The 25,832-nt window shown below is 41.3% G+C and overlaps 1 protein-coding gene across 1 annotated transcript; it reads right to left on the reverse strand.

Annotated features, from left to right (window-relative positions):
• Positions 1–4,504: 4,504 nt before the first annotated feature.
• LOC112248937 (phosphatidylinositol 3-kinase regulatory subunit alpha) lies at positions 4,505–25,499 on the reverse strand. Its single transcript, XM_024418402.2, has 16 exons — positions 25,129–25,499; positions 23,952–24,541; positions 23,235–23,327; positions 23,046–23,120; positions 21,981–22,097; positions 21,539–21,740; positions 20,464–20,546; positions 12,113–12,218; positions 11,867–11,965; positions 10,231–10,411; positions 9,909–10,034; positions 9,684–9,826; positions 6,640–6,816; positions 6,467–6,541; positions 6,150–6,320; positions 4,505–5,502 (listed from the first exon to the last, which is right to left on the reverse strand). Exons 2-16 carry the CDS (start codon positions 24,277–24,279, stop codon positions 5,313–5,315), a joined length of 2,166 nt encoding a protein of 721 aa, XP_024274170.1. The 5' UTR covers positions 24,280–24,541; positions 25,129–25,499; the 3' UTR covers positions 4,505–5,312.
• Positions 25,500–25,832: the final 333 nt, after the last annotated feature.

Genomic DNA, 25,832 nt, shown 5'->3' on the forward strand with positions numbered 1-25,832 from the left:
AAAGGGTTTTTCTCTGGTCTGGGCATAGATAATAACAGTATATATTCCAGGTAGGTGAAACAGATCTTCCCTTTGAGCTCACCTAACGTAGTCTCCATGACTCTTTGGAAGGTGGCAGGCGCATTCTTTAATCCAAAAAGCAGGAATGTTTTGTGCTTCAGGAGTTCGGTGCTTATCAGGCATTAACTGTACCAGAGCAATGGCAGAGAAGACTGCCACACTTGGACCCCAATCATGTAACTGTGTAGCTTCTGCTTGGAAGAAATGCTTCTCGCTCTGATTATGTGGAAATCAGTAGTGCGATGTCCATCTGGACACCACTGAACCACATGAAATCAATTCCCAACACGACAGGAAAAGCAATAACAGAAAGAATCATATAGGAGTGGTTACACAGGCGGATTCCCACCTCACTCCATCCGGGTGGCCTTTTAGCCTCACCGTCAGCCAGATATAATGGACCTATTGTCCATGGCTTCCTGTTCTATTGGGGACCTTTCACAGCTTCTCATTGAGCAGCGTGTAGGATGATCCAGTGTCCAGGATGGCTCTTCCTGTCCAAGGGCCTATGGACAAGGGTAACACCAGCTGGTGCGGTATTTGCTGAAAGGAAGGGGATGCCGATGGGTGGGCGTAGGCAGTGACTCTTGGGGTTTCAGCTCTGGTCAGAGCACCCGGAGTAGAATGGTCATTCTTGTGATGAGAGTTAGGTGTGTTGGCCTGTTGTGACTTGCTGTACAGATTGTGGTTTCTGGATGTGTTTACTTGATGCTGATTTGGACATGTAGCTGGAGAATGTCCCGCTTTGCTACATCTCCAACAGAACACCGGAGGGATCGATGGCATGGCTTGGGTATTTGTTTGGGTGTCTGTTTCTTTCTCTGTTCATATTGCTGATGACATTCACTATCATTCTCGAACAGCTGTCCCTGTCTAACCAGTCCATCTACAGTGGTGACCGAGTTGATAGGCTAGCAGAGGGTTGTTTTTTTCCCTTCAAGATCAACATAATAACCTCTTCCTCCTCAATGCCAGGTTTCGACTCCTGCACAAGGAGTAGTAACTGTATGCAAAGTCACAGATACTCTCACTCTCTTCTTGAACTCGATTCCTGACTCTGTCAGCCAGCTCATCTGTGTAGTCCTCAGACAGAAAGGTAGAAGACGCAGGCCTCTATAACTCTGCCTCTTCCTTTTTCTAGTATCAGAGATTTGGGCCTAGTCCAAGATGAGCAGTATTTCCTTCACCGCCGACTATTTGAAGTAGAAATCCCCATCGAAGGTTAGTGATCACTGTTCTGATGTCAAGAATTTATGTTCGGTCATAGGAAACAACGGCAGAAACATTATCTAAAGAAAAGTTACAATAAGTAGGAAAAAACACAATAGCACAATTGGTCAGGAGCCCCTGATGAAAAATCTGAAAATAAATTTGAAAATGACATAATTCATATGTATTTTGTAATTTCTCATTACTGTAAAACAATACCATTGTTAAATATTATTTGTCATAATCACTTGTGTGATAAACGTGTTTTACATCTGGAGGAAACCTGGCACCATCCCTACGGTGAAGCATGGTGGTGGCGGCATCATGCTGTGGGGATGTTTTTCAGCAGCAGGGACTACTAGACCAGTCAGGATCGAGGGAAAGATGAACAGCGCAAAGTACAGAAAGATCTTGGATGAAAACCTGCTCCAGCGCGCTCAGGACCTCAGAAGGTGAACCTTCACCGCAGTCTAACAGAACAACGACCCTAAGCACACAGCCAAGACAATGCAGGAGTGGCTTCGGGACAAGTCTCTGAATGTCCTTGAATGGCTCAGCCAGAGCCAGGACTTGAACCCGATCAAACATGTTTGAAGAGACCTGAAAATAGCTGTGCAGCGACACTCCCCATCCAATCTGACAGAGTTTGAGAGGATCTGCAGAGAAGAATGGGAGACATTCCCCAAATACAGGTGTGCCAAGCTTGAACCATCCTACCCAAGAAGACTTGAGGCTTTAATCGCTGCCAAAGGTGCTACAAAGTACTGAGTCAAGTGTCTGAATACTTACGTAAAAGGTGATGTTTTTTTGTTTTTATAAATTACATTTTCTAAAAACCTGTTTTTACTTTGCATTATGGGGTAGTGTGTGTAGATTGAGGATTTAAAAAATATATATATTTTAGAATAAGGCTGTAACGTAACAAAATGTGGAAAAAGTCAAGGGGTCTAAATACTTTCCGAATGCGATATACATACATACGTCCTCCATGGAGACCATAAGCATGTAGCCCTCGTCCTCAGTTGCTCAGACAAGCTATGCTCGAAGTGTGACAAAAAAAGTGTTTAGCTCATCGGGTAGGGCAGCTTTATTTTTGTAATCAGAGATTGTTAGAAGCCCTCGTGTTCGACCCGCTCCTCCACTTTGTCCCTATACTTGTGTCTACCATATTGATCAATCTGTGTAGGTCGTATTTGCACTGTTGAAGCATAAAATTGTCCCAATTGGCAAATACATGTAAGTAAAAACAGAACAAATGTAAATTATATTTCATGAATTTGGTGCTTTAATGTTCCCTATGTCATATCAAGTCAGGCATGGCATGAATTACACAAGAAGAAAAAAGATTTAACAGTTGCAAACTAAAGAATTCTAAGTAAAGATTTTCTGATACAGAAAATACAGAATCAAGGAATGACATTTTCTCTCTCTCAGGGACACCAAATACTTCACTGGCCTTTCTATGAGGAAACAGGGTGGTTTATATGCATTCACAACAGGGAATATTAGTAACACAATAACACAACATAAAATAATTAGAGAAACAAATCATCTTTGCACAGGGTTTCTGGGTCAAAAGGAAATAAATAAAACCAAATATATATATATATATATGCATACCAGTCAAAGGTTGACACAGCTACTCATTAAAGGATTTTTATTTTAACTATTTTCTGCATTTTCTGCAAAAAAAAGTGTTAAACAAATCCAAATATTTTATATTTGAGATTCTTCAAAGTAGCAACCCTTTGCCTTGATGACAGCTTTGCAGACTCTTGGCATTCTCTTAACCAGCTTCATGAGGTAGTCACCTGGAATGCATTTCAATGAACATGTGTACCATGTTAAAAAGTACATTTGTGGAATTTCTTTTCATCTTAACGCATTTGAGGCAATCAGTTGTGTTGTGACAAGGTAGGGGTCGTATACAGAAGATAGCCCTATTTGGTAAAAGACCCAAGTCCATATTATGGCAAGAACAGCTCAAATAAAGAGAAACGATAGTCCATCATTATTTTAAGACATGGTCAGTCAATGCGGAAAAAATTCAAGTGCAGTCGCAAAAACCATCAAGCGCTATGATGAAACTGTCTCCCATGAGGACCACCACAGGAAAGGAAGACCCACAGTTACCTCTGCTGCAGAGGGTAAATTCATTAGTCAGATTGTAGCCCAAATTAATGCTTGAAAGAGTTCAAGTAACAGACATCTCAACATCAACTGTTCAGAGGAAACTGTGTGAATCAGGCCTTCATGGTCGAATTGCTGCAAAGAAACCACTACCAAAGGACATCAATAAGAAGACGAGACTTGCTTGGGCCAAGAAATACAAGCAATTACATTAGACTAGACAGGTGGAAATCTGTTCTTTGGTCTGATGAGTCCGTGATTTTTTGTTCTAACCGCCGTGTCTTTGATTGACGCAGAGTAGGTGAACGGATCTCTGTGTGTGGTTCCCATCATGAAGCATGGGAGAGGAGGTGTGATGGTGCTTTGCTGGTGACACTGTCAGTGATTTATTTAGAATTGAAGGCACACTTAACCAGCATGGCAACCACAGCATTCTGCAGCGATACGACATCCCATCTGGTTTGCGCTAAGTGGGAATATCATTTGTTTTTCAACAGGTCAACGACCCAACACACCGCGTGGCTGTGTAAGGGTTATGTGATCATGAAGGAAAGGGCGATACCTAGTCAGTTGTCCAACTGAATGTATTCAACTGAAATGTGTCTTCCACGTTTAACCCAACCCCTCTGAATCAGAGAGGAGCAGGGGGCTGTCTTAAATCGACATCCACATGTTGCTCAGGGGCAGAACAACAGATTTTTAACTTGTCAGTTCAGGGATTCGATCCAACAACCTTCCGGTTACGGGTCCAACACACTAACCAATCTGCCGCCCCTAAAAAGGAGGGTGATGGAGTGCTGCATTAGATGACCTGGTCTCCACAATCACCGACCTCAATCCAATTGAGATAGTTTGGGATGAGTTGGACCGCAGAATGAAGGGAAAGCAGCCAAGTGCTTAGCATATGTGGGAACTCCTTCAAGAATGTTGGAAAAGCATTCCAAGTGAAGCTGGCTGAGAGAATGTCTAGAGTGTGCAAAGCTGTCATCAAGGCAAAGGGTAGCTTCTTTGAAGAATCTAAAATATATTTGAGATTCTTCAAACACTTTTTTGGTTATTACATGATTCCATGTGTTATTTCATAATTTTGATGTCTTCCCTATTATTCTACAGAAAATAGTAAAAATAAAGAATGAGTAGGTGTCCAGATTTTTGACTGGTACTGTGTGTGTTATATATATATATATTTAAATACATTTAAAATTACTCTAATGTGAATGCTTTTAACATTTTACAAAGTGTAAACCAAATAAGTCTTGTGTGTAGAAGTAGAGAATGAAAAATGTCCCACACCATGTCTAGCTAATAGGTAGCCTACATTGATGGCCAATAATCATTTAAAAAAAAAATACAAATATATTTAGGGTACATATTAATTCTGAAGAAGCAGACAGCATTGCATAGCACAACAAAAACTTACACTTGACAGTGTCAGGATGTTGAATGAAGACTTTGGTAATTGAAAGCCAAACATTTCAGTTAAATGCAAACACTGAAAATGCGGTTTCCCAGACACAGATTAAGCCTAGTCCGGGACTAAAAAGCAATTTCAATGGAGACTCTCCATTGACCATGCATTTTAGCCCAGGACCAGGCTTAATCTGTGTCTGAAAAACCGGTCTTAAAATGTCACATGCTGCTTCAAGTCTCTCCTCCTTTTTCAATTAGTAGGCTTGACTACACATACCATGCTCACTCACACATATGTAATCATGGCTATCCAAAGGAAAAAACAAAAAAAACACAAAAAAAGATTAAACGAGGACCATCTCCTGATTTTTGAAAATTTCCAAAATGTCAAACACCTGTACCAATGTTTCCCTTTTTTAATTGATACCATCCTAGGCATTTGCATTTCCAAAGAAATTATCTTGATTGTCCATCATGAAGTCCAAGTCCTCACCATGAGTTACTCACCGCCTCTTCTGTGTGTAAACTGGGTAGGCGAGCGTGACATTTAAAGAATCATTGTGCTGTACGAGTGACGTGTGGTGGTAATGCAGGACTAGTTCTTTTAGGGAGCCATACAGGTTATACGGCTCTGCAAATCCATAGCCCGTATGACTCTTGTTGATAACACAATGCTTCACCTCACCCTCAACACTGCAAAGAAAGACATTTTAAATTAGAATACATCAAGTTCAGAATACATCCAAATTCCATGTATGGACTATTTTACATGGTTCTGAAAATAAAGAATGACCTGGTTTTGTTAAATGTTGTCAACTTGATCATTTAGAAACACACCAAGGTCAACTTTTCCTTCTTCCTTCAGTCTCTCTCAATATGTAGCATGAGGAGAATCAGTTTGTTTATTATGAATATGATCTAGCATTTCAAATCTGATCAATATGCTAATCAAGTTGCCAATATACACTCAATACTAATGCTGCAAATTAACATCATAAAATCTGTCAACACATTAAGACTGAATAATCGGATCTCATTAAATAAGATTGATTAACTCTATGAAACATGAGTGTTTAGGTCTTATATTATCATGACACTAAACTCAAATCATGTGTCTTCATGTGGAATTTTTTTCAGTGTGATTAGGTAGCCTAAAAATCTGTCGCTATTCCCTTGATTAAGGCACTTAACCCTAATTGCAACAGCAGTGCTATACAATAGTGACCCTGGCCCCACTCCTTGCGGGTGTCTCAGGGGGGAGTTGGGATATGCAAAAAAACACATTTCCATTAACAGGACAAATATAGGCACCCCGCAAACTTGTATTATTAGATACATACACAACACTGCAGGCGTAGCAGCCAGCTTTGCTACTGTCCCGGACCAGGAATGTTCCGTCCTTCTTCCCTCGGAGCAGAGCTTCTGCCTGCAGCCGGTTGATGTTGCCTAGCCTCCACGAACGTTCATCATGATGTGGGAGGTCCTCGTCATCTTCAACCATTGAGTACTCACTGCAATACAATAATCACATTAGTTTTATACAGCACTAACTTCTGTTTGAATTACTCCTTTAAAAAGAAACATGCAAAAGGAGACAACTTTGAAGTGGATCTTTAAAAAACAATCCAAAGTAAAAGCGTGGGAAATGGATACTTACTCCTCTGGGTTTTCATTCTTGATACCCAACCATTCATTCAGCTTCTTCTGCCTCACTCCCTTTTGTGTCAGCCACCTACCACGAGAAAATAAAAAAAGGTTGTGTCAGTCATTTAGTAACGGGACATTATAGACAAAATATCTGATAACAGCAAAGACTGGTGCTATACTTACATTAGGTAATGGTCTCTGGTCTTGCGGAGCTGAATCAGATCAGGTTTGATGCTGTTCATCTTCTTATCTATCTCCCTGTAATCCGCTGCTTGCTTTTTCAGATCGTCCTCCAGGTGCCGTTTACTGTCCACAATCTCACTTATTCTCGATTTCAGTTTGTCGTAGTTTCCCATGATTCTAGGAGAAACAATTATTGTTGTCAAAGATATATCACCTATTGTCAATATATGAGACAGCTGTTGTACTTCTATAAGAAAGGCACATTTGGCTTCTCCAACAGTGAAGCAATCTGAGTAGTTGTAGCATCAACAAAACTCCAGTGATTATTCTGTGGGTATACAAACTTCTACTATGCTATTTCCATTAGTGATGCACCGATATGACATTTTTGGCCGATACTCAATATTTTCCTTGCCAAAAAAACAATACCGATAACCGATATTTAAACATTTAGCGGCCTTTTAAGCATTCTAGTACAGTTAAATAGTTACACACACACGGACAAAGCGGTTTAAGGCACTGCATCTCATGGCAAGAGGAGTCACTACAGTTCCTGGTTTGAATCCAGGCTGTATCACATCCGGCTGTGATTGGGAGTCCCATAGGGCTACGCACAATTGGCCAAGCTTCGTCCGGGTTTGGCCATTATTGTAAATAAGAATTTGCTCTGAACTGACTTGCCTGGTTAAATAAAGGTTTTACCCACCACACTGACCAACAAGTTATTTTGTTGGTCCCCATTACCAGTAAAACATAATCAAAAGCTATTTCTTTCACTTACTTGCTGCGCTGTTTCGTTTCATTCTCAACCAGGATTTCTATGGAACGCCATTTGGGCCTTTACGTGTCAAATAAGCTTGTTGACCAATCAGGACCTGAATATGACTGCATGTCACATAATAATTGAACACATTTTATTTTTTTACGTAGTGATTACACTATCATCTGTATTTAATATGTAACAACGATTCATTGCTGGTCATAAAAAAATCTAGCTAGCTCATGGATGCAAGCAATGTTCTTCCCCCAAAATATAGCAAAAAGACAATCTGTTTTGGCTGGCTAACTATATAGCTAGGTGTCACCATCTAAAATAACCCTAATTTATAAGACAGTCCTTATTTGATTAATGGTGGTCGGACTCATCTATGTGAAGATAGCCACAATAGTGTACTTTGCAGTTAGCCTTCAAAATAAAAGAATGTCATTGACAGAGATGCAAATGAATACAAATAGTAGAATAAATCATGCTAAACAAGGTTGGAATGTTATATAAAACCAACAAAAGACTAATTGTTAATTTGACAAAAATCTGAAATCACACAATGTATTTTACTTTAGAATTGCATTGGGAGGGGCATACTTATTCACTGTACAGTATTACCTATGGATTGTGGATCAATGACATGGGGTTTCAGTCTACTCAGTGACACCCAGAGAACATTTAGTGTCGTAGCTCTTATTGCGGGACTCAAAACAACTTGAGCCACATTTATTGTCCACCTATGTGTATTGAACACTATTCCCGAGGAAAAACCATACTTTGTGGATATTTTGGAGTCCGATAACTCTGAGGATGTTGGGAAGAAATAGCTTGGGTATTGAGTAGACTAATACCCCATTTCATTGATCCCCAATCCTTAGGTAAAGCTGTACAATATCAATGTCAATACACACAATAGGCTGACTGGGGAGGTGATTTCACACAGTCAGTCCCACGATAAGAGCTACAACGCTAATATTTGCGTAAACTCTTCAGTTATGTTCTGTGGGTGTCACCGAGTAGACGGATACCCCATTTCATTGCTTCACATTCCAACCTGGTTTAACATTATCTAGTCTAAATATGGAATGATTCCACCAATTGTAACCTTCTGCATCACTTTCAAAGGAGGTACTTTTATTTTGAAGGCAAACCGCAAATTCCCCTATTGTGCCTAGCTTAACAACACATAACCCGGTCCCGTCGAGCCTCACTAGCCAGATGAAGCTAGCTGGCTGTTTATAACGTTAACTTTGGGCAACAGGGTTAAGTAGCTGACTGGCTATTTATTTTCATGAACTGAGGTTCAATTTCAATAGGTGAACAACAAGTGGCTACCTAGCTAATACTTACCAGGATTCCTAAATCATTGCTAAGAATAATGAAAATGACTGAAGTTTCGACTGGTCATTGTTTTCAGGCTGGTTGTATTGGTGCTAGCTAGGTACCACACTAAAGCTAGCTAGCTACCCCAGAAGTTGCGGTTGAACAAATAACGCTTTATTACCAACACAGTGTTTTCTTGTTTGCAGACTTTTTGTACAGCTTTGACAGTGCTACTGATAGTAGTGGTGGCGCTTGGCTTGCACGTGCAAATTCAGAACACACAACATTCTATAGTAGAACTGTCAAATAAAAAAAGCTTATTAAACGCATCAAGTAGTGTTATTGTCAAATAGTGTTATTTGACACGCAAAATACCCAAATGGCGTTCCATAGTATGTTGTGAAGCTAAGTGGAGTGACGCTATTACTGTGTAACTCCGGTAGGGCAACATCTGAAAAATAGAGCACTTGGTAGTGTGTGCCGGTGCTCGACCAGTCGCGAAAGTCAACAACACCCACGACAGAGAACGGTTGATTGTCAAGGGCAATGAATTCCATAATCTTGGTGTTAATGCATTTCGCCTTTGAGTTGTCTCGCTGAAATGTTCTTACTCTTTCAAATGACTGCTCAAATTGAACTTGTTGGAAGCGTGCGCTGAGTATTTTTCTGCTTTTGTTCTGTGTAGCGCTGTATTTTTCATGGCGTCATTACATGATCTACTTATGTTATATATAGGTATGCATGTCAGCTTTGACATCGGTTTTGCACATCGGCATTAAACTAGACATCGGGCCAATGCTGGCATTTTTAGCTAATGTAGGCTGATTCTGATACGCTCACCGATACATCGTGCATCCCTAACAGATATTAACCACTATCATAGAACTGAACTGTGATTAGTGTTAGCTACATCTTTGGTTGAAAAGATAATATAAAAGATAATTTTCATTATTACCTCTGGATTTCTTTATCGTTACCCTCTCTCCTGAACTTTTCAATGTACTCCTTGCTATAGCGCTCTTGGGTTTGGCACTGCTCCTCAAAGATCTTAATGGTTTCATTGAATGCCTCAATGGCCGTTCTCTTCATTTGAATTTCCTGAGGAAAACAAAGAACCGGAGGTTGGATACAGTACAATCAGAAACGATTCAATCACAATTGAATGACAATAGCAATTCACCTGTGATGTTCTTGTATACTCCTCGTACAGACGATCGTACTCTCGGTTCTTCTCCTGGAACTGAAGGTGGTACTCCTGCAGCCTTTTACCGACAGCTTCAATGTTGTCCTCTTTAACAACCTGGTCCTGCAGGAGACAACAAAGCAGTTAGAGGAACATATCTCACTCGGTCATCTGGCAAAAAAAAGCTCTGGGTGACACTCAAATGCCGGATATGAAAATGAAGCACTGACTGTGCTCATAGAATAATCTGACCAAGGGATCTCTTATCTTTGAATACGTGTAGCTTTCATTTGTGTTTGAATTGTGGAGGCACCCTTACCTGCTGGAGCCTTGACACTGGGTACAGCAGTCTCACGTCCAGCTTTGGGTTGTACTGGGCTAAGGACTCGTGTCTGTAGTGATTGATGAGCTCAACCACCGAGTTGAATGTCAGTGGGTCCGAGAAGCCGTATTTCCCATCCCGATGGAATATTTTGATCAGTTTGTTATTCCCTCCTTTCCTATGAGCGAGATCAAAAAGGGAACTTTGAAAATGGCCATGTGTCTTTAGGCCAGGGTTTAATTTTAAATATGCCGGACATTTGAGAAATATACCGGACCCATATGCATTGTGTGATTAGGGCGTCCACCAACGGTGCTCAGAATGACAGAAATCACATTTAGATTATGGTAATTCATTTTAACAGAACATGCAACTCTAGGATGCAACGGTGTGTGTCCTTCTAACCGAATTCTGATGCGCACTTTGAAGACGTTAGAATAACTGCCACTTTTCCTCAGCCAACAAGACGAGTTACAAACACCGAAATCACTAGCCTATGTCAATCTACTATTCTCCATAGTAGAAAAGTTTACCTATTCTCTTGGTCAGTTTGCAGTTCTAGCCTATTCCAAAACAGACTAAGATAGTTGTGGGATCCCTAATTTATATAACCAATTTAGCTACATGAAAATAACGTTAGAAAGCAAAATCAGGCTGATGCAACAGATTTGAACGTTTAGTTTAAAATGTTGATAAACTATTATTTCTTCGCATTATAAGCTCACGAATGCTTGTTCCATAATTTAATTAGCCGGGAAAATACAGTTTCCAAAAGCGCACCGTACATAAGAGCGGCAGAGATCAAAATATCTGTTTGAGATTAAGATAGAGGGAAGATCTCATGATGCAACAACTAGGCTTCTAATATGACTAGGATTGTGTCTTTGGCTACTGGACAATGAAAAAGTGTATTTGAAAACCATTTGAACATGAGAAAAAAAAAAATAGGCTATTGGTTTCAATGGCATATGGAAGTCTTTATAAAGCAATTGTTTCTATGGTCAGATTTTGGCTAGGCTACTTCAAAGCAAGGTAAGACATGCCTCATAATATGAAGCAAAACAATCATGTTTAAAACAATTAAGTTTGTTTTTTAAATGCATACTGCCCCTAGCTCATTGCAAAGTGACACACTGAAGCCTGCCTGCCTACCCCTGCCTGTGCACTTGAATGGCAAAATGGGAAGCGTGCGTCAATGACCAGTTGAAAAATAAGTTTGCTATTTTAAAAAACAGTTTTGATAGCCACGATTTAACATGCGACTGCATTTAAAATTGATGCATTGGAAGTTATAAAAGCATGTTTCACTCCAGCAGAAAGGAACGAGCTGTAGTAGCAGCTCTCGTGCGCATTTTCTGTATGCTTCCAATTGAATTCCACTCAATTATGCAAATTAACCTACAGACCGATAAGCATGACAGGTCAAATGTATTTCCATCGACTGGTATCAATTAATAGGCTAAAAGCATTATTTTGCTATGGGATTTTTTATTTTGTTAAGGACAATTTTATTTATTGGCTTTTCAATTATATGATTTAAAAATCGTCTATTACCAGCTAACAGAAACCCTGCATTAGACAGAGCAGGATATTAAGAGTTCCATATTTAGCAACCATGCGATTCACAACGTACCTCAGAGTCAGTGTGTAGTCTCCATGCATTTTGGTGGATGCATCTCGGACCAGAAACGTACCATCAGCTGTGTCTCTCAGCTTCTCATTCACCTCCTCCCTACAAGAAAACGAAGGGTTATGCTACAGTTTCTTCACAAATCCAATAGGACTCATTATCAAACTGGAAACCAAGAGATTTTCATCACAAGACACTGACCATTAATACATTATTAATTGAATTATCATTAAGATCATAAGGGCTTGCCTTGAGATGTCTCCCCAGTACCACTCCCCGTCTTGCAAGGCCATGTTGTTGTTGAACCCGTTGTTTGGAACTGGGGTAGTGGCCTTTGGTGGTTTCGGGGGCAAAGCTGCGGCAAAAAGAGAGAATGAAGCTGTCAATTTGCAGTCTCACAGCGCATAACTTAAATTTCACAAGTTCAGAAAAGGTAAGTTGACTTGATTAGGTGAGTGAGGAAGATAGTTATCAGCTACCAGAAACGGGCTTAAATTCCTCAAACAATTGCAACGGTTCATAACAATATGAGTGTAATGGCTCAAAACTAAATACCTACATGTAGGCTATTGTTTGGTTTATTTGTGTCAACTACTGCATTACCAGTTAAGTAGCTACACTTCGTTGCATTAACATAATGACCAGAAAAAAAGGGGGGGAAAAGTGGAAATGTGTTATTTGGCCACATTTTAATATTTTAACATTATCAAAATATTATGATGACAGACTAAATAAATAAAAACGGAGAAAATGAGGACTGAATGCAAAGACATTAAATCCCAAAAGAAGTACGTCTCTGTACACCATAACTACTCCTGTGTGAAATAGTAGTACTTCGCTGCAGTTCATCTGCTCTGCCAAGCGATCAATGTAACATAGCCTAATCATCACAATGCACATCCATGTAGAAATACCCACAATGAAAATACGTTATACAACCTAATGGTAACATCTCACAAAAAAAATGATGTAGGAGGATGCCAAAGAAACACATGCAAACCACAGATGGCGAACAGATGTTGCGCTGGAGGGGATGGCTCCCGCTTTATGGGCTCTTAACCAACCATGCTATTCGTTATTTATTTATTTTTCGCATTGTTTGTAAATCATTTTGTACATAATGTTGCTGATACCATCTCTTATGACCGAAAAGAGCTTCTGGACATCAGAACTGCGATTACTCACCTTGAACTGGACAAAAAAATGTTTCTTTGACGAGTTGGATGAGAGGGATTTACTCCAGACAAGGCCCTCATTCCCAACATTCGCAGGAGAAAGAGACATATCGCGGAAGGAGGCCTTGTGAGGATACGGCAGCGAGCGGCTAATCTGCCTTTACCATCTTTACTATTGGCCAACGTACAATCATTGGATAATAAAGTAGGCGAACTACAAGCACCCATATCCAGGTCATTAAAAACTATAATATCTTATGCTTCACCGAGTCGTGGCTGAACGACGACATGAATAACATACAGCTGGCGGGTTATACACTGTATCGGCAGGATAGAACAGCAGCCTCTGGTAAGACAGGGGTGGCGGTCTTTGTATATTTGTAAACAACACCTGGTGCACGATATTTAAGGAAGTCTCAAGGTTTTGCTCACTTGAGGTAGAGTACCTCATGGTAAGCTGTAGACCACACTACCTACCTAGTTATCTATATTCTTCGCAGCTGTCTATTTACCACCACAAACCGATGCTGGCACGAAGACCGCACTCAATGAGCTGTATACGGCCATAAGCAAACAGGAAAACATGACTGCCTGACCAGGCACGACTCCAACACCATCAAATTTGCCGATAACACAACAGTGGTTGACTTGGAGCCTCAACTTGGGACTCGACTGATGACTTGAAATGATCTGGTCAGGTTTTGTAAAGTTGTCACTCATTGTGGCACACAGTCTCCGTGGATTACTGGTGTTCTAAAATGGAAGGGAGGGTGGTGTGGCAGGTGCCGCTTCTCCTATGAATGCTGTTATTTTATCTAAAGCATCAGGTGTACGCCGACCCCAGCTAAGTAACGCATGCAAAGATTTAAAGCTCAATGTGTTTTATCTCCAGTACATTGCCATGATTGTCAGTTATGTAGCTGCTCTACTGATAATCTCAGTGCGTCCTTGCTGGGATGACAATCAATCTACTGGCGAAGAATATCAACACCAAACACATTGGTTCAATGTTCCATTGGAGAGGACAGTACACAGCATACCATAACGTTTTGAATAATGGCCAAGTCTACCTCGCTCCCTATTCCACTGAACCACTTAGGCATAACAAAGACAAGTCTAACATTTATCGGAAACTGTTAAACTACCTGTTCACTACCCTCCTGCTCTCCAGGGATGTGCAACTCAATCCTGGGCCTAACATCACCGAGCCAGCGATACTCACCGGAGTGGAAAGTAGTGGATGGCCTTGTCCACTGATCATCGCCGCTATGGAAGTGGGCGAGTGCTATGATCCCATGGTTTCACTCGACTCCAGGATGGAATTTGACTCTTCAAACATACCCAAGTCACTATATGCAATCCCTGACTCTGCTTCTGGTATGCAAGCTGTTTTAATTAGCTCCCCGCATCTAGTGCAAGCAGGAGGAATAGTTAATTACGCTACCGAACTGCCCCTAATCAAAACGAAACAAAAATGGCCTTAACCCAGCCGTCAGAAAACATAGAAAATGTAACTTTTTTTTCAACGTGTCATTCACTCTCGAGTCATCTGGGACCCACGAGCTAAGCCCAAGGGACTACTAGTGGGGCACTTGAACATTCGTAGTGTCATTCCAAAAAGTGATCAAATTCAACAATGACTTTGACCCTTATTGGAATGTATAGACCACCTTCCACCAAAAGTGTGTTCTTTCAATAAGTTTAATAACATACTTAGGGAATGTGATTTTGGGAAAGAGGTCATCTTAATGGGAGATTTTAACATTAATTACAAAGACAAGTCTTGTAGGAAAACCCTCAAACGGATCACTAATACCTTTGACCTTGCACAGCTGGTTAAAGGGCCAACCAGGGTGGTTCTAAAACACAGATTGATTCAGGCTATCTGATCATAATCTGACACTTATAGCCAGAAAGCTTTCTAAGAACAGGTTTAACCTCTCTATTGTTAGAAGGCTGGATCAACTAAGAATACCTAAGAGTGAATTAAATTATTTTGAAAACGCAATTAAAGGGAATTAACTGGAATGATCGGTCCTATACAGATGTGGAAGCTGAAAGAAAAACCTATCCACAATCCAGACTGACTACAATAAATGGTTTCCTAAATAAAATCTAATCCAAACCTGGATTATGTTGAGAAATAAGGTGATGTAAGAAATCACAGGCCAAGGCAAACTTTTTTATTAACATAATTGGTGAAGCAAAGGGAAATTCTAAATTGATCTGGGAGAATCTAAAAAAGTTAACAGGGAAAGACAATAGCATCACTGCAAAAAGACTAGAAATCATGGTGAATAACAATCTAACACAGGATGCAGTCGAAATAGCAATAACCTTCAATTCCTACTTTATTGACTGTCAGGGTACTGACATAGAACCCCTCTGCTGAAGAGGATAAGTTCATTGGAGTTACCAGCCTCAGAAATTGCAGCCAAATTAAAGGTTCAGAGTTCAAGTAACAGACATCTCAACATCAACTGTTCAGAAGAGACAGCATGAATCAGGCCTTCGTGGTTGAATTGCTGCAAAGAAACCACTACTAAAGGACACCAATAAGAAGAGACTTGCTTGGGCCAAGAAACACGAGCAACGGACATTAGACCAGTGGAAATAAGTCATTTGGTTTAGAGTCCAAATGTGAGATTTTTGGTTCCCCAACCACCGTGTCTTTATGAGACGCGGTATGGGTGAACAGAAGATCTCCGCATGTGTATTACCCAAATCAAATCAAATTTTATTTGTCACATACACATGGTTAGCAGATGTTAATGCGAGTGTAGCGAAATGCTTGTGCTTCTAGTTCCGACAATGCAGTAATAACGAACAAGTAATCTAACTAACAATTCCAAAAAACTACTGTCTTATACACAGTGTAAGGGGATAAAGAATATGTACATAAGGATATATGAATGAGTGATGGTACAGAGCAGCATAGGCAAGATACAGTAGATGATATCGAGTACAGTATATACATATGAGATGAGTATGTAAACCAAGTGGCATAGTTAAAGTGGCTAGTGATACATGTATTACATAAGGATGCAGTCGATGATATAGAGTACAGTAGCTACGTATGCATATGAGATGAATAATGTAGGGTAAGTAACATTATATAAGGTAGCATTGTTTAAAGTGGCTAGTGATATATTTACATCATTTCCCATCAATTCCCATTATTAAAGTGGCTGGAGTAGAGTCAGTGTCATTGACAGTGTGTTGGCAGTAGCCACTCAATGCTAGTGGTGGCTGTTTAACAGTCTGATGGCCTTGAGATAGAAGCTGTTTTTCAGTCTCTCGGTCCCAGCTTTGATGCACCTGTACTGACCTCGCCTTCTGGATGACAGCGGGGTGAACAGGCAGTGGCTCGGGTGGTTGATGTCCTTGATGATCTTTATGGCCTTCCTGTAGCATCGGGTGGTGTAGGTGTCCTGGAGGGCAGGTAGTTTGCCCCCGGTGATGCGTTGTGCAGACCTCACTACCCTCTGGAGAGCCTTACGGTTGTGGGCGGAGCAGTTGCCGTACCAGGCGGTGATACAGCCCGCCAGGATGCTCTCGATTGTGCATCTGTAGAAGTTTGTGAGTGCTTTTGGTGACAAGCCGAATTTCTTCAGCCTCCTGAGGTTGAAGAGGCGCTGCTGCGCCTTCCTCACGATGCTGTCTGTGTGAGTGGACCAATTCAGTTTGTCTGTGATGTGTATGCCGAGGAACTTAAAACTTGCTACCCTCTCCACTACTGTTCCATCGATGTGGATAGGGGGGTGTTCCCTCTGCTGTTTCCTGAAGTCAACAATCATCTCCTTAGTTTTGTTGACGTTGAGTGTGAGGTTATTTTCCTGACACCACACTCCGAGGGCCCTCACCTCCTCCCTGTAGGCCGTCTCGTCGTTGTTGGTAATCAAGCCTACCACTGTTGTGTCGTCCGCAAACTTGATGATTGAGTTGGAGGCGTGCGTGGCCACGCAGTCGTGGGTGAACAGGGAGTACAGGAGAGGGCTCAGAACGCACCCTTGTGGGGCCCCAGTGTTGAGGATCAGCGGGGAGGAGATGTTGTTGCCTACCCTCACCACCTGGGGGCGGCCCGTCAGGAAGTCCAGTACCCAGTTGCACAGGGCGGGGTCGAGACCCAGGGTCTCGAGCTTGATGACGAGCTTGGAGGGTACTATGGTGTTGAATGCCGAGCTGTAGTCGATGAACAGCATTCTCACATAGGTATTCCTCTTGTCCAGATGGGTTAGGGCAGTGTGCAGTGTGGTTGAGATTGCATCGTCTGTGGACCTATTTGGGCGGTAAGCAAATTGGAGTGGGTCTAGGGTGTCAGGTAGGGTGGAGGTGATATGGTCCTTGACTAGTCTCTCAAAGCACTTCATGATGACGAATGTGAGTGCTACGGGGCGGTAGTCGTTTAGCTCAGTTACCTTAGCTTTCTTGGGAACAGGAACAATGGTGGCCCTCTTGAAGCATGTGGGAACAGCAGACTGGTATAGGGATTGATTGAATATGTCCGTAAACACACCGGCCAGCTGGTCTGCGCATGCTCTGAGGGCGCGGCTGGGGATGCCGTCTGGGCCTGCAGCCTTGCGAGGGTTAACACGTTTAAATGTCTTACTCACTTCGGCTGCAGTGAAGGAGAGACCGCATGTTTTCGTTGCAGGCCGTGTCAGTGGCACTGTATTGTCCTCAAAGCGGGCAAAAAGTTATTTAGTCTGCCTGGGAGCAAGACATCCTGGTCCGTGACTGGGCTGGGTTTCTTCCTGTAGTCCGTGATTGACTGTAGACCCTGCCACATGCCTCTTGTGTCTGAGCCGTTGAATTGAGATTCTACTTTGTCTCTGTACTGGCGCTTAGCTTGTTTGATAGCCTTGCGGAGGGAATAGCTGCACTGTTTGTATTCAGTCATGTTACCAGACACCTTGCCCTGATTAAAAGCAGTGGTTCGCGCCTTCAGTTTCACACGAATGCTGCCATCAATCTACGGTTTCTGGTTAGGGAATGTTTTAATCGTTGCTATGGGAACGACATCTTCAACGCACGTTCTAATGAACTCGCACACCGAATCAGCGTATTCGTCAATGTTGTTGTCTGACACAATACGAAACATCTCCCAGTCCACGTGATGGAAGCAGTCTTGGAGTGTGGAGTCAGCTTGGTCGGACCAGTGTTGGACAGACCTCAGCGTGGGAGCCTCTTGTTTTAGTTTCTGTCTGTAGGCAGGGATCAACAAAATGGAGTCGTGGTCAGCTTTTCCGAAAGGGGGGCGGGGCCTTATATGCGTCGCGGAAGTTAGAGTAACAATGATCCAGGGTCTTTCCACCCCTGGTTGCGCAATCGATATGCTGATAAAATTTAGGGAGTCTTGTTTTCAGATTAGCCTTGTTAAAATCCCCAGCTACAATGAATGCAGCCTCCGGATAAATCGTTTCCAGTTTGCAGAGAGTTAAATAAAGTTCGTTCAGAGCCATCGATGTGTCTGCTTGGGGGGGGATATATACGGCTGTGATTATAATCGAAGAGAATTCTCTTGGTAGATAATGCGGTCTACATTTGATTGTGAGGAATTCTAAAATCAGGTGAACAGAAGGATTTGAGTTCCTGTATGTTTCTTTCATCCCACCATGTCACGTTGGCCATGAGGCATACGCCCCGCCCCTCTTCTTACCAGAAAGATGTTTGTTTCTGTCGGCGCAATGCGTGGAGAAACCCGCTGGCTGCACCCCTTCGGATAGCGTCTCTCCAGTTAGCCATGTTTCCGTGAAGCATAGAACGTTACAGTCTCTGATGTCCCTCTGGAATGCTACCCTTGCTCGGATTTCATCAACCTTGTTGTCAAGAGACTGGACATTGGCAAGAAGAATGCTAGGGAGTGGTGCACGGTGTGCCCGTCTCCGGAGTCTGACCAGAAGACCGCTTCGTTTCCCTCTTTTTCTGAGTCGTTTTTTTTGGGTCGCTGCATGTAATCCACTCCGTTGTCCTGGTTGTAAGGCAGAACACAGGATCCGCGTCGCGAAAAACATATTCTTGGTCGTACTGATGGTGAGTTGACGCTGATCTTATATTCAGTAGTTCTTCTCGGCTGTATGTAATGAAACCTAAGATGACCTGGGGTACTAGTGTAAGAAATAACACGTAAAAAAACAAAAAACTGCATAGTTTCCTAGGAACGCGAAGCGAGGCGGCCATCTCTGTCGGCGCCGGCAGTTTACTCCACCATAGTGAGAGAAGAAGTCCGTAAAGCATAGAGGTGGTGGTGTTATGGTTATGGTGTTGGGGTGCAAACCAGATACACCATCTCATCTGGTTTGGGCTTAGTGGGTCTCAGCATTGGTTTTTCAACAGGACAATGACCCAACACCTCCAGGCTGTGTAAGGGCTATTTGATCAAGAAGAAGAGCGATGGAGTGCTGCATCAGATGACCTGGCCTCCACAATCCCCCGACCTCAACCCAATTGAGATGGTTTGGGATGAGTCGGACCGCAGAGCGAAGGAAAAGCAGCCAACAAATGCTCAGCATATGTGGGAACTCCTTCAAGACAAGTTGGAAAAGCCTTCCAGGTGAAGCTGGTTGAGAGAATGCCAAGAGTGTGCAAAGCTGTCATCAAGGCAAAGGGTGGCTATTTGATGAATCTCAAATATATTTTCATTTGTTTAACACTTTTTTGGATACTACATGATTCCACGTGTTATTTCATAGTTTTTATGTCTTCACTATTATTCTACAATGTAGAAAATAGTAAAAATAAAGAAAAACCCTTGAATGATTATATGTTCTAAAACTTTTGACCGGTAGAGGCTGGAAGTAGCACAGGGTCAGCCGCAGAGAAGCTCCACTTGAGCAGGTTAAGTGCCAAGCTGAAGGGCACAAAGGCAGTAGATTGCATCAGAGATTCTGATACAAGCAACCCTTCAGTTGTCGGCTCACTCCAGTTCACAAAGTGAACTCCGGTAACTGAATCCTTCTCAGTACCAAGATGCTTCTATAAAACAATAATCAGCGCCATCAGTCACTATCATCAGTGAGCCATGCTCTTGTAGCCTGGGGCGACAGACTACAATACATTATATTGAGCTTAAAATAGACTACATCTTTACCAAATAGCTACAATACTGTATGGTTACAGTATTTGCTCTCCCTCTCTCGCAAACACAGAACAATCATTCAACCTTAAATTCTCACCAAAAAAAAAGATCCCATAAACGATAGTAATACGCATTAGCATCTCAGAAAACAGTTTGTGTACTTGATAGTTTAATCCAGCACTAGAACATATACTGATACTATTTAGTAATTACTAAAAGAAAAAGTAACCAGCTATGGCCCATGCAAGAGTTTTCTATCTTCAAGATCTATAGTCAGCAATTAGTTCAGCAGACATGAAAATCACATTCAATTCCAAATATGAAACATAAAAGATATGACTTATTACCTGGAGCAGCCTGGGTTTCACTCAATTCACTGTTGACCAAGATCTCTAGAATCTTGATAAGGGAATCCAGGCTGGCCTCACAGCTGAGAGATAGGAAATGGTTACATTTATTATCTGCTGCATCCTTATTTCATTGACCTGTCAAAGGCTTTCGATACTGTTGATCACTCACTGCTAATTCAGAGGCTTTCCTCAATTGGTCTTGACCAGGATGCATGTAAATGGTTTAAACATTACTTGACAGATAGAACTCCATGTATATCTAATGATGGTGTTAAATCAGTCTTGCTGGATATTACGAAAGGTGTGCCGCAGGGGTCAATTCTGGGTCCTGTAGTTTACCGTTTACAATATATTTAACAATATTGACTTGTCTGTAAAAAGTTGTAACCTGTACTTGTATACCGATTATACTGTTGTATATGCTATTGCCCCCACGGTTGACCAGGCACTATCTGAACTACAGTCTTCCTTCATTGTATTACAGAAAAACTTTGAGCTGAAATTAGTTCTGAAAGCAGGTAAAACTAAGTATATGTTGTTTTCTAGAGCGCATAAAAATATGTTTGATGATTTAAGCATATGTACTTTAGATGGTGTCCATATTGATCGTGCCCCTGTTTACAAATATCGGGGCATCTGGAATAATGAAAATCTGTCTTAAAAAGCATATTGATGAGTTAGTTTAGAAGCTGAGTATAAAAACGGGCTTCTTCTATAGAAATGGGTCCTGCCTCTCGCTAAATTGTAGACCGTGTTTTTTCTTTCTTTCTGCTTGCATTTTGTATTTATATTCTGATGTGTGTATTTTCTGTAATTTATGTAATTCATGGCTCATCTGTAAAAGAGACCTTGGTATCAGTATGACTCCTTGATAAAATAAAGGATAAATACATTTGGTATGTGTATTTAAACACACAAAAAAATAATCTGTTCACATTCTACAGTTACTGTGAGTGTTACTGTCTCTATGACATGTTGTTCTTATACTGCCCTCATACATAAAAGCATTCCTGTCAGCATAATTGCCCCTTGTGGGATAAATAAAGTATTTCAATTGTAATTGTATACTGACCTTGCTGGTTGAAGCCTGAAAAGCACAGGGCTAAAGATTTCCGCCAAGTCTCTGACGCAGAGTTGGTTTTTGCTGGTGTTCTGAGAAATCCGGCAGAAATGTTTGATGAGGCAGTAGAACGTGAGGCAGTATTGGGGCGGATGGTTAGATGAGCTGGCTATTCTGCGCAACAACTGGGCACAGTCCTTTGGATCCTTTACCTCTGTGAGCATGAAAAGAGGAAACAGTCACACAAGGTAAAGATTAAATCAATGACAACCACTATTAACATGTACTGCACAGCATTGCCCTGGAAAACTTGCCACAACATACTATAACTTTATTTGTATGGTGAGCCACATATAACTGGCTTGCGGGCCGGATTTGGTCCGTGGGCCGCTTCTTGAGTATACATTTGGTTTGAGGGATTCTATTAGTTTTATAGCCATCAGGTCTTACTTACCCTGTGCTGCATGAATCATCTCACTTTGGAGAGAGGTGGGAACAACTGGATTAGGCAAATCCTGCAGGTATCTCCAAAGGCCATCACATAGCGACTGTAGGTCCAAAGGCTCCAAATCTGTAAATGCATCAATAAACTTAGATGGTAGAGATGAACGCAACAAATTTGACAGTCACAACAGTCACTTGGTTAAGAAAAATATATATATTTCTCAATAACTATTAAAAATGGGAGAAGTAGTATGGTGGAAAAAATGCAAGATTATGTTATAATACTTTTATTGCATCAAATGGCTGTTTTATGCAACAGAAAAGACTATTCTGTTAACTATTGAGTGTGTGTTCTACTGAGGATGGGCCTCTGGGAGATAACACTGACAGGAGATTTACAATGTCTTTTGGGTGATAAAACCTAAAGAGCATTCCAGAGCATGAGTTAAATGTTTCTGTTCTATACGGGGCCAGACACTGGTCTCTATACAATGAAAACTGTTGACACAGCAGATACGGTCTGCTATGTATTATAGAAATCTTCCATACAAATCTTAACCTTGTGACCCATTCTATACATCTGTTGTTCGTCAGGGGCGGCAGCGTAGCCTAGTGGTTAGAGCATTGGGACTCGAATCCCCAAGCTGACAAGGTACAAATCTGTCGTTCTGCCCCTGAACAAGGCAGGTAACCCACTGTTCCTTGGCAGTCATTGAAAATAAGAATTTGTTCTTAACTGACTTGCCTAGTTAAATAAAGGTTAAAAAAATTATAATTTAAATGTAGGTTGGAAGGGGTGTATCTTGGCTATAAAATACCTTTGTACTTTTGTCTCAGGGCTCTCAACTAATCATCTGAGTGTAAATTGTCAACCAGCCATGACCAGCCATCATTATCGTAGAGCACACAATCGATTCACTTTATGTGTGCGCGTTGTATTGACATGCTCCCTTATTAATAAGTGATTAAATATTTAGTTTAAGTATAACTCTGACTTGTGTGATAAGTTTGTCTCGCCTCATTTGATAGTAAAGAAATTAACCACCACATTAGGCACAATCTGCCACTCACTCACCACAGTCAGTGAACTGTCTCATATCCAGCCCACAAGCTGCTGTGAAAGTTCTATAAAGGGTTGGACATTCCAAACCTGCAGGACAGAAAATAGGATCAGGAGGTGGATTTGATTAACCATTTCAATGTAAAAGCAAAACATTCACCATCGTTAACTACTCCCATGCACCAGGCCACGGTCTCTTCTTACCTTTGCCTTCTATTGCCTCCAGAAGCTTGACCAGGATAGGTGATGCAGTCTCTGGAGGAGCAAACTGTTCTGGCAGATCTGGCAACATGAAGCCTGCACAACAGAAAGATGACGTACCTGAAACTTTCTAAACTGCTACCGGACAGTTGATTGTTACCTGATAACAAACACCCATCTTGCTCACCTTTCCTTTATAGGCATTACATTAAAATGAAGATCTTAAGATCTTACACACAGCAATGGTTGTGTCGCACCTAACAAGCCTGCACAGATATTCATTTTTCCTTGCGGAGTCACAGCACTGTTGTAGGTATAGGCCTGCCTTACAGTAAATTATTAGTATCAGATCAGAGTTACACACAAGCATTTGCTGTTTTGCCTCTTAAGCTTCCGTTGTAAAAGCTTATGAAGCACTCTAATCCTCCACATCAGCGTTTTCATAGATCCATATTCAGCACAGCTGCTCTTCCTTGGCTTGCTGCACATCTGCAGCTCAGTGCTTAATACTAGTTGTAACCAACTCAAACTAATGAAACAGCAAGCCAAGGAAGAGCTAAAACAAACTACAGCCTGAAATTCATGTCTATGCACAATAACATTCATAACCAACAGTGCTAAAAGATAGGTCACGGTATTTAAAATCAAATTGGTAGTACAGTACTTTAAAACCGACAAGATAAAAACATCAGCAATGTAACCTGATGTACAACTACTTACCCTCTGATTCTGAATCTGTCCTGGCTAGATCTGATGTGGAAGGAAGAGGCCTAGGTGGCCTTGGTTTTGGTGTTGGTGGTGAAATTATTTTTCTTCCCACAAACTCAACGTAAGTCCCGGGAAAGTCACCTTTTTCATGAGTTGTCTCATTGAATCCTGGCAGCCACCCAATCTCATCTGGTTTTTCTTCAGCCCAATTAGGGCAGCCTAGGGCCAGCAGAGCACCCTTGCTCACCACAAGTATATCGCCTACATGCAAATCAATGTCCTCCTCCCTCTCCTTTTTATAGTCATACAGTGCTCTGTACTGGTATCCTTCCGAAGTCATCTTTATATATATCTTTTTCCCAATACACAATTTAAGACCAATAAGATTTGGCCTGAGGTTAAAAATCGACTATATTCTTTCTAACAACGCATGTTTCCTCCATCTCCATTTTATGCAGATCTTCTTCCCCCAAAAGTATGCAGATTCAGGACCTCCAAATGTTAACATTAAGGTTCTGTCCTGTTTTTCAATACACCCTCATTATGCTTCATGCAATACAATCCCATCAAAGGCATCGGCATCTGTAGTCCCATGAAAGCATCTGTCCAGGACGGAGACAAAATGTATATTCAGAAATCAAAATTAAAGAACTGTGGTAGCTAGATTGTTGAAATCATGTGTTGTTTCACAAGCTAACGTTTCCAATGATTTCAATGACCAACAAAACGGTGATTGTCTATGAATAAGAAACGTTAATATCTAGCTAAAGTTACTGTATACTTGAAGCTATATAAAGTTCCACATTGGATAAAGCAATGTGTCTTTGTTCGTGACAAAGCTAGTTAGCTTGGACATACTGTACTAGCTAGAAACCAATAGTCTTAGCTGGGGATTGGGGAAGTAGCTAACGTTACTAGCTAGCCGGGTAGCTACGTCTATTAAGACACATCCACAAACCCGGTGCACACACACCATCCAAAGGACAAACACAAAAGTAATTTAAAAATACAAATGATAAAAACATTTCGATTAAATAAGCCATGCCATTCGTTGTGTAACTAGTTAGTATGTAACATTATTAGCTAACGTTAGCTAGCATGAACACAGGCCCGAGAAAATGTGGAAATTCCACGGCCTCAGATTTGGCAGATGGCTACTTTAGCTAGCTAACGTTAGTTGAATAGTTACCTTATTGTTATTTTCCTCTGAAAAAATCTTCAGAAAAAACATAGATCAGATTTTCATTGGGAAGTGCAGGATAGACGCGGTCTCCAAACTATAGCTAGCTATGATATCGAAAATGCATCCGGGTGCAGTAACAGCTAGTAGCAAACCGCAGTGCTGCTAGTTAGCCGGTCGTCACTAGTTAAGACAGCCACAAAGTCATGGTTTATGTCCGAGGTAAAAAAGTAGTGGATATTCGGTTCTCTCAGCAATAGCTATTGAACCAAGCATGCCATGACAATAAAGATATTCTGAATAAGGGGAGGATGGTCAAAAATCCACAACTTTTTTTTTGTAGAGACAATTCAGTGTATATTGTATTTCTTGTTGTTGCTTTCAATCTTCCATAGCTCTTACACAAAGCATGGCATGACTATGAAAATTATATATTCTGAAACGGGGAAGGAAGGACAAAAATCCACAGCCCAGCCCCTAGATGCAAGGACTGGCAGTCCCTGATAATGAATTACACTATGAAACATAAATCAAATTAAGTTAAAGGGGGGCTATTAAGGAACCATTCAGCAATTGTGTGATTTTGTTAACAGGACCACTTCACTCGTTCTGCTTCCACTGTCGGATGGAGAACCTGGAGGGCAAAAATATGTTTGATTGGGTAAGCGACTACACAAGTGTATATATTATATTGATGTCATTACATACAGTTA

Source organism: Oncorhynchus tshawytscha, linkage group LG04, assembly GCF_018296145.1.
Source record: "Oncorhynchus tshawytscha isolate Ot180627B linkage group LG04, Otsh_v2.0, whole genome shotgun sequence".
NCBI lineage: Eukaryota > Metazoa > Chordata > Actinopteri > Salmoniformes > Salmonidae > Oncorhynchus > Oncorhynchus tshawytscha.